The sequence below is a fragment of the Pangasianodon hypophthalmus genome, chromosome 2 (assembly GCF_027358585.1).
Source record: "Pangasianodon hypophthalmus isolate fPanHyp1 chromosome 2, fPanHyp1.pri, whole genome shotgun sequence".
Taxonomy (NCBI): domain Eukaryota; kingdom Metazoa; phylum Chordata; class Actinopteri; order Siluriformes; family Pangasiidae; genus Pangasianodon; species Pangasianodon hypophthalmus.
The window spans coordinates 33,039,209-33,049,596 of NC_069711.1; the positions used below are offsets into that span (position 1 = coordinate 33,039,209).

The following is a 10,388-nucleotide window of genomic DNA, read 5'->3' on the forward strand; positions in this document are numbered from 1 at the left end:
CAGGTGTCTGCCCCTCAGACAGCCTGTGTCTGCCCCTGGACTGTGTTTAGCGGATCCCAAATGCAGCAGGACTTCATGTAAAAATACACACCACGGCCGTTACAGTGATGAATACTGTTCATATTTCGTTATACATTTTTATTTTCATTTTCCTCCCTTGCCATGTGGTATTAAATGGCGGCTTAATACTGTGATATGATTAAACCATAATTTTGGTTATTCTGGTGTCATTACAGTACATGTTTGTGTGTGCGTGTGCGTGTGTGTGTGTGTGTGTGATTACTCACCCTCATTGTGACACTAATGGCGCTGTTCATATTGCCTTTGTAAAGCCAGCCATGCTTGGACACGCCGCCTCTCTGAGAGCCCAGAGACGATGTATCCTGAAAGGACAAAAAAGACAGTTGTTTAGTAACGGCTCGCTCTTGATCTCCGACATTATTAAGGACCAGATTAATCTCGCTTTCAATAAATCCAGCTGAAAGTAGCCTTGGAGAAATTCATTAACAAATTACAGCTACAGTCCACTTCTCTAACTAAAGACATTAAAATTTGAAATTTAAACTAATATCAGCTTATAAAAACAATAAGAATAACCATCAGCAAAATGAACACAACGTTACAATGTAACATTTACGGAAGGAGTCTCCAGTGTCAGTGCTTTGTAACAGAGGTGTACCTTTAAGTATCATGACTAGCTTCATGTTTTGTCTTCACGAGAGAGAGAAAAAAAAAAAAAAAAAAAAAAAGACAGGCCGGTGAGGTGTAAACAAGAACAGGAGCTAAATTGTCCACAAAATTAAATGTAACTATAAATGGCTAAAAAGTACCATGAGTCATTCTTTAATAAATTGGAAAATTGTAATTGTTGGTATAGAATTGCTGCTGCATAAGAGGAATAAAACACTCTGTATGTTCTGTTATAGGAAAATACGCAATAACAGAATGGTGTGATGAAGCAGAGTTACTGTTATCACACCAAAGCTGATTATTTTCCAATAAGAGCATGTCCCAAAGTGTTTTATTCCTCTTACACCACACTGTTTTTTTTATCTGTTTATAGTTACATTTAATATTGTGAACGTCCATTAAACAAGCTAGCTCCTGTTCTCACTTCCAGCTATAAACAGTCATTACTCAGTTAATGGAAGCTTAATGTAAAGCAGCACTACATTTTTATGGATCTCTTCACAACTAAAAAAATAAAAATAAAAGCCCAGGCTACTAAATGATGACCATGAATGAATTATTAACAATCGTTTTTAAACAATCTATATTTATGTATTCAGGCCTGTTAGGATTTTTCTACAGAACATGAACATTAAACAGGAAGTGCTGGTCTCTGAGGTTGAGAAAAGTTCAGCTAGAGGACTGGTTCACACACTCACACACTCACACACTTTCAGCACTGGGTTATTTTTTTTTCTTTCTCAGCATGTTCACTTGCTTTCTTTTTTAAATTATGGTTGATGTACCTCATCCTTGTCTGCATCTTCATCAACCTCAAACACATGAGTGGGCAGCTTCTCCGGCCGGGGAACTTTACTGTGAGTCAGAAATCACACAGAGTAAAGAGAGAGAACGTGTGTGTATGTGATAGATAGATAGATAGATAGAGCTTACTTGGGCAGCTGACGGAAGTCTCCAGAATAATCCTCATACGTGTAGTTAATCACATGCCAATCTGAGTTGTATGTCTTGATGCACTGTTGGAAAAATGTACTGTAATGTTTATATAGATGTTTCACACACAGACACACACACACACACACACACAGAGCCACATGACCAGCTCTGATTAGATTAGCATAACATTTAAACATGTTATTCTGAAATAATTACTAAAGCTAATCACTGCTAAAGGTAATTGCCAGTAAAGCTAAATAGCAGTGCTAAGGCTAATCACTGCAAATGTTCATTATTATTATTCAGCACTCTTTTAAGTGGAACTTAAAAATTCACCTCAGGCCCAAGTTCCTTTTCTTGTAATGCTAGTTAGCCTGCTAGCAACCTTTGCTAATGGTTTACAATATATAACAGTTGATATAATGTTAGCTAGCTTGGTACCTAGTACCATTTGCTACTTGTTTACATAATATATAGGTCTAATATTTGCTACTGGTTTACATGATATAATAGCTGACCTAATGTTAGCTAGCTTGTTAGTGACCCAGGTTACTGATTTACACAATATAATATTTAGCTTAGTATTAGCTAGCTTGCTAGTGACCCCAATTACTGGGTTGCACAATACAATAGTTAGCTTAATGGTAGCTAACTTGCTAGTGACATTAGGTACTGAGTTACATGATATAGTAGTTAGCCTGGTGTTAGCTAGCTTGGTAGTAACATTGACATGATGTAAATGTTGACCCATTTTTGTTAGCTAGCTATTGTTTTACACAATAAACTACTTAGCCTAATGATAGCTAGCTTGGTAGCAACATTCGCTACTGTTTTACACAATATATTATTTATCCTAAAGGTAACGAGCTTGCTACTGGCCACCGGTTTACACAATATATCAATTAGCTTAATGTTACCTAGCTTGCTAATGACTTTAGATACTGATTTACATGATATAATACTTAGCCTATTGTTAGCTTACTTACTACCAAACCTGGCTAATGGTTTTAAATACATAATAGTTATCTTAATGTTAGCTTTACTAGTGCTTGGTTTTTATTACATGATATAATACTGAGACTAACATTAGCTAGCTTGCTAACAGATTAGAAGTAACAATGGCAATAAGCTAACATTCAGCTAGATGGCTAGCTTAGCTAATGTTGCTAAATAAACGTGGAAGTTCCGTGCAGCCAACAGTATTTTAAGACTCTCTGTAAAAACAATTAGGGATTTAAATGAAGATGGAGTGATTGGAGTGATTGAGCTGGAGTGATTTTTATTTGTTTAATCAGCTTTGATTTCTTGCTCAAATTCATCGCAGAAATGCTTCGTTTGATTTTCATTCCTGTCTGGATTTATTTGCGCTGTACTCGCAGAGGATGACATCACCTCTATATAAACACGGATTTTAACATTTAATGTTTACTCAGCTCTCCAAATGAGTACAATAATCTGTTAAGTGCTTATGGGCGATTTATAAGAAACACATTTCCACAGAGCGCTTGTAGAAGAAGGAGGAGGAGGAGAAGGAGAAGGAGGAAGATGGTGAAAGAATCATGCAGATGTTTTTGGACTCGTGAAAGCTGGTGAAGCATCTGGCGTTGGGCCGGCGAGCCTGCAGCTGCTCACGCTGATCTTATCAGTCTCATTTCACCTCTACTCTCTCTCTCTCTCTCTCTCTCTCTCTCTCTCTCTGTCTCTCGGTCTCTCTCTCTCTCTCTCTCTCTCTCTGTCTCTCGATCTCTCTCTCTCTCTGTCTCTTGATCTCTCTCTCTCTCTCTCTCTCTCTCTCCCTCTTTCTCTCTCTGCTCCATGTTTGATGTTTTTTTCAAGGTGTGAGTGTGAGACTGGATTTGTCTCACCTCCTGGACGAACAGACTGCTGGCGCTTTTCTCCGATCCCTCAGGGACGGTGGAGTACAGAGTCCTGCCCTGGCGCTTCACACTGCACATCTACACACACACACACACACACACACACACACACACACACACACACACAGAGAGAACACAAAAGCATCAAAAAGAGCAATAGTAATCAATCCTCTTTTTCTCCATCCACCTTTCAGGTTTCTCAGAGGATTTGAAGTGTTATTCCAATGAGATAATTATTTCAAGTCAGTTGTGTGATGTCAGCGTTCTTTTAAGATTATTACTTGTCACATTGTTGGAGAATCCAATCAAATCTAATTTTATTCTCTGTAACTGACTGTGCTATAATGCATTCGTCAAGAAAATTACTACCTTCTGTTTACGTCATCCAGAGAATGCTCGTGCACAGCGTAAGGTCATTTTTCTTTCCGTTAGCATGCTTCTTTAAAGTTTCGTCATCACCGCTACGGTTTTTGTAGCTTCCCGAGAGTTTGCCGTTGTCTGATTCCGTCCTCCTACTGGTGGCTTTTAGACGAGCATCGTAGCATCGTTCACACTCTGAGATTTTTAATCAAATATTTCTCATAATACCAGAACTTCATCATTGGCTGTTTTTGGTCACAGTGGCTCAGCTCGCGATCTCAATTGTTTTACGATGTGTGATTTTTGCGTGCATTTGCAAAATTCTTACACTGGCCAAAAACCATACAGTGTGAACCCGGCTTTAGGTACATGTAGCAAAACGCTTTCTAAATATAAAAATTAATGGTAAAGAGCAGTAAATAGTAATAAAGTAAATCAAAGAATTGTTATTTGGAGTCACCATCCTTTGGCTTTTAAATGGCATCCGTTCTCTCAGGTACACTGTTGTGCAGATTTATAAGAAAATCAACCAGTTAATTTTTTTTTTTTTTTTTTTTTGGAGAACCTGCCACAGTTCTTCTGTAAACTTTGGTTTCTGTTTGTGCAGGTAAAACCAAAACCATATGTGCCAACTTATGAAATTCATTAAAGATGCTTGTAACAGGTGACAAATTTGTGCCACAATTTCATAAGCAACACTGCTAGCTACAGGACGTATTCAAAATCAGCAGACGTCTCCTGCTAAAGACGATGAGATGTCTTCATCAATCAGGAGATGTCTTCAAATTCAAATGGGAAATACTTGTGCATAAATAATGTGCATCAGTGTCTGATAGATACGTCATTGCAAAATATTAATCCAAAGGGTGCCAATACATTTGCCAATAACACCAATACAACCCTTACCTGAAAGTCATCGATGGGGAACTGCAGCATGTCCCGGAGGACATCACTGAGGATCTGAGTCTTCCTCTGCACCAGGACGCTTTCGTAGTCCAGCGGCTCGATCAGCTTCGGCTTCACCTGATAACACACGCACACACACACACACACTCTAGTACACAAGTACACAGACAACTCACAGCGAGAGACTCAACGTCACGCTCTGATTACCGTTACACACATGTTCTCCAGTAATTTGTTGTGGCAATTAACTGTCATTTTCAGGGATTTGTACTTTACAAATATATCCGAAACGTATATCCGAAAAATTTTCACAAAAAGGAACCTTTTATTCTTTAAATTGTTTAAATTCAGACCTTAAAAGTAGAAACTCTAACTCCACCACAAACCCCGCCCCTAAGCCTAAGCTTAATCCTAACCTTTGTAACCTTGAATACAAATTGAGTCTTGCTGCAAAGTGAATGTGGAAGTGAGAGCATTCACGAAGCATCCTAATTTTCATTTCTTTTTTTTTTTTTTTTTTTTTTACTTGTAAACACCTGTACTTATGAACACTTTGTAAACTTTTATTGAGTAAGATTTGGAAGATTAATTAAGTATTTTGGCACAGCACACAAACGTACACTTAAGAATAATTTTTCTGTCCTTCTTCCACTGTGTGTGTGTGTGTCTGTGTGCGTGTGCGGATGTGTTTGTGTGCGACAGTGAGACGCAAAGACAGATAAATCTGAATGAGTATTGTGTTTAACTGTACCAGGCACCATGAGCTCACAAGCTCCCTGATTGGCTACTACCACCTGTAGCACTCAGTGCCGTCCAATAGGAGCGAAGGAAAGCCTTGTAGTGACCTCATAGCAACATACACAGTGATGAGACACTAAACTCAGAGTCAGGACTGTCTAGATTTCAGAGAAGATAACAATCTCGTGGGAAAGGAGCTTCCTTGTGCACGGCACACACATGCAGACACACACACACACACACATGCTACTGTTTGTCCTTATCCTCTACAGCATGTATATTAGTGAGTAAACATGTAGGAACACAGAATTCTCATAGCGTTACTTATTCCACTGATTTCAGTGAGGAAGAAGTTGATTAATTTTCTATAACATCAGCTTTGACAGTAGTGCAGCAGCAAGGGACAACTGTTTATAGCTGCTATAACGTACGTGAAAACAGGAACTTGTTTCATGGACATTAAATGTAACAAAAAACATACAACTAATTAAACTCATAGTAAAGTGAGAGTCATAAGGTAAGCAGGACTGTACAACCTACACATGCCCCTTTCCCACTTTTACACACACACACACACACACTTAAAGACACTTCCTGCGTACTGTGATTAAACAAATGCGAAGCCCGTTTGAAGTCTGACTCTCTGAAGTCCACTAAACTGAGTGGATACTCCCAACACACACACACACACACATATATATATATATATATATATATATATATATATATATATATATATATATACAAGTGCCCAAAGTACTCTTTTGAAAATGAACCCTGCTGTTTTGGCATAAAAGAAAGCTATGGTTTGCCGCAAAGCATGATTATGTTGTGATTATAGCGTCATTATAGCGTGTTACGTCTGTTAATGATTTGCTGTAACTAACACAACAGTTAGCATGAGTAGGAACAGTAAAACCATTGCAGTCTCTGACGTCGCTCCCTCACTCACTTGAGCACTACGTAGTGGACATCAGACAGAATTCACACGTTTCTCATCATCGTGACGCACCATTACATAAAGACTGCAACATTTAAGGAAGGAGTCTCCAGTGTCAGCGCTTTGCAACAGTCAGAGGTTAAGCTGCAACTTCTCAGAAACATAACAAGCTTCTTTTTTTTGCCTTGTTAACTTCATGAGAGAGGGAAAAAAAAAGTGATGAGGTGGTGGTGAGGGAATGCCTGTTTATAGCAGAACATTACATGTAACTCTGAACAGATAAAACCTATGATGTGTCATTCTTTAATCAGTAAAACTTGTACTCATTGGTAAAGCGCTATAATATAAAATAAATCACACACTTCAGGACATACTGTTACAGAAAAACAATCAACTTCGGGGTAGTAACAGGAATTCCCCTTCATTGTTGATGCTTTTCCTATAACAGCATGGCACGGAGTGTGTTATTCCTAACTTATTTAGGTTACAGTACAATGTGAAGTAGATTTCAGTACTATCTCTGTAGTTAAAAGAGGTTCAGAGCCACTTACCCCTGCCAGCATCCCCACCTCGCCTTCTACCTCCATCTCACCCACGCTCCTGCCCTGCTGGTGCGGCTCACACACGGGCGCGTCACGGCAGACGCGACCCCCCCTGGTGTGCATGGTCCTGTCCTATGCAGCGTGCGTCAGTGAGGCTCAGTGTGAATAAGAGTGAGCTACAGAGCTCCAGATGCCTGGCTCATATTTCTGGCTGTGATGCTCTTCACACACACTGCCTTCAGCACCACATATCACACACACACACCACACACTTTTCTTCCTCTGAATTTTACAGCCCACTTCCTTCTCGCTCTGTCTGTCTTGCTGTCTCAGAGGTTCAACATGTGGACTTCTGCAAATCTGTTGTCTTTATACTGAACACACTCCCTCCCTTGCTCTCTAACCACTCCTTCATACAGCTGTGCTGGTGAGTGCGTATGTGTATGTGTGAGCAGTGGGACACGACTGAATGTGTGTGTGTGTGCTATTGTTTTTTTTTATACACTACTGTTATCTTATACAGAGCTACATTACACAAATATGTCTGAAACCAGTTCCATGTTATATATAGTATGAAATACTGAAAGGCACTTAAAGGGTGCCAAAACTTTTCTGAAATGAAGAAGAAAATCATGGAAAGTCCCATCCTCTGTACAGTGCGACTGAGCACATGCTGAATCCTGCCAGAGCAATGACACAACAGCTATGAGCTAATCATATCACACTGCTTAGTGATGAATCCCAATTATGTCACACAACGCTGCTGGATTCTGCATTCTGATTGGCCAGGAGGTGTTGATTAATTTTCTGTAACTGCAGCTCTGACAGTAGTGCAGCTGCAAATCACAGTTTGTGTTACTGTGCCTGTTCTAACAGGTTGTCGTTCTATAGTAACCACATAAAGGAAAGTCATTGATATGTTAAAGTTTTCTGTAAGGAGATGTTTATTTACATTTATGGAAGGAGTCTCCAGTGTCAGCGCTTTGTACCAGTCAGAAGCTGTTCTAACATTAATACTAGTACTAACATTCTGACGTCTGAATTTATTAAAAAATATTCCAATGATATAAATTACACACACACACACACACAAAGCTTATCTGCTAGTTTTATGTACTGTGACATATTGCTGAAAGGTCACTAGACAATCAGACGCTTCAGCTCCATTAAACCTGCCTCAATTTTTCAGACAGAGAAGGCAGACGGAGAAGATGATATTTAGACATCTGGAACCTCTATATCTGAACAAACAAAACACACACAAACACACACGCATGAGTTCAAAGGTCACAACTACACAGAGCAAAGAAAATGACATCCACTGCTCCAACAATGGCTCTCCAAATTATTGTGTACAAACAAACAACAAGCTTTTAAACACCACATGAGCAACGGTGAGGATAAAGCAAGTGCAAACCAGATGTCCGTCCATGCACACACGCACACACACACACACACACACGCACACACCCACACACACACACACGGTATCCCCCTCCACCCAATTGCGCAATCACACAAGCTGACGTAATGATTAGCGAGACTCATGAGGGGCCCGTTGGCCGAGCGCCAGGGCGGGGCTCGCAAAACTCAAGCAAAACATCTACGACCCTGTACACGTCTCACACACACACATACACACACACAGACACACACAGACGCACGCGCACACACAGCCCACATGGGGAGCTTCACGCCCAGCCTCAGGGCTCCAAAACACAGCTGCTAACATGAAAAAGAAAAAATGATGGACATCTCTGGAGAAAAAGAAAGGAGACTTAGATTGGGGAAAATCTTTAATATATTGTGATTCTCTTGGAAACAATTCTCAAAAAATGCCCAAAGCATCATCATAAATGTTTTTTTAAATAAGAAAAAAAGTCAGTGGTGCCAAATAATAGAGTAGTACCATCCGAATCCGTAAAATTGCATGAGAATTTTGATTATTTAAATGTATTTGAATGCATTTGAATATTAATTAGATTGAATTTTCAAACCGATATGAGACAGAGAGCACTGTTCATTATTTTGTTGGTGAAAACTAAGATGAAAAATAGATTGTTAGTGACAAAAATTAAAACGTAACTAAACAATACTTCACCTTTCTACTTAAAATATATACATATATATGACGAGAATGTACCAGCATTCTCCTCAGCAAATAAAACCAAGATGAATCTGTCAGAACTGGTGGAATGGATAAAAGTGAAACGTGTTTGTTCATATCTTTGAAAAGGCATGAAAACTGATCAAGCGCACATGAAAAGACGCCAAAGATTTGAGCTTCACCAGACGTACGTTAAGTGACTAAAAGTAAAATATGGGATCTTAAACATTTAAATGTGGAACTTTTTTGCCTTTTATAAGTTTCAGAAATATTCTGAAACTTCAAGCAACATCCATTTAATCAGCTTTAATGGAAATATTTTTAATGAATAAAATTTAATTACATTTTTTTAAACACAGCAAGCAGTTTTACTAGAAAATCATAAACTTGAAATACACAACGTTACACAAGAAGCAGCAGCCACTCGAGTGGCTTTATTCACACACTCACCTGAGGATCTTATGCACAGCTGGAGGATTAAAAGTGACATTCACTAGCTGGCACATCAGAGACAAAACCTCCCTGTACATCTGGTTACCACGTCAAATTGTAATGTTTACTGATTTCATGCACAGAGACATTAAACACACTAATGAGCACTAATCTTTTTCTTGAAAACTTTGCACCGTCATTGTGATTGTCGTCATGATCTGTGTCTTAGAATGAAAACTGTGACCTTACATTCAAAAGTATTTACTAATCTAGAAAATCCAGGAGACTGGTCGGCAAAACAGAGCTTTTGTGACATTTAAAGGCTACAATAGAGGTTTTTAAAATTCAACCACTAACTGTAATGGGAAAACCAGTTAGTGTTAGTACTCAGGAACTGTCTAGAATAGTACATAAGTGTGTCATTTGAGACACAAAGCTTATACTGCCCCCACTATTTACTTTGGTATTACACCACACAGACGCATGACATTAATTTATGAGGATGTGCATAAGTGATGGTCCAAATGAACACGGAATAAGTGTAGCAGCCATTTTGTGTATATGTACGCATAGTTAAAAGCAAGTATTATCGAGCCTTAACATCCAGATAACGATTGCGTACACCGTAGTTATAGTTATAAATAACAGTCTTATTTAAAGTGAGAGGAAATGAGAGAGACCATCACAGCATCAGGGATTAGTCAGTGTCGTTTCCACAGCGTACACAGAGAAAGAGTGAATGGCGTCATTAATACGGCCTTTACTCACACATCGATTTCCTCTTTATAGCAGAGTTCACTGTAATAATGCTGAATGTACAGAGATATCATTATCCTCATTCACCCCCCCCCCCCCCCTCT

The 10,388-nt window shown here is 39.1% G+C and overlaps 1 protein-coding gene across 1 annotated transcript in view; it reads right to left on the bottom strand.

Moving 5' to 3' along the window:
• Nucleotides 1-10,388, bottom strand: part of dock9b (dedicator of cytokinesis 9b) — a 68,607-nt gene that overhangs the window by 39,740 nt on the left and 18,479 nt on the right. Inside the window, exons 2-6 of the mRNA XM_026933097.3 lie at nucleotides 4,770-4,886; nucleotides 3,492-3,581; nucleotides 1,624-1,706; nucleotides 1,476-1,545; nucleotides 288-383 (exon numbers count right to left, since the gene is read on the bottom strand). Coding sequence (XP_026788898.3) covers nucleotides 288-383; nucleotides 1,476-1,545; nucleotides 1,624-1,706; nucleotides 3,492-3,581; nucleotides 4,770-4,886 — 456 coding nt within the window. The remainder of the gene's footprint in view (nucleotides 1-287; nucleotides 384-1,475; nucleotides 1,546-1,623; nucleotides 1,707-3,491; nucleotides 3,582-4,769; nucleotides 4,887-10,388) is intronic.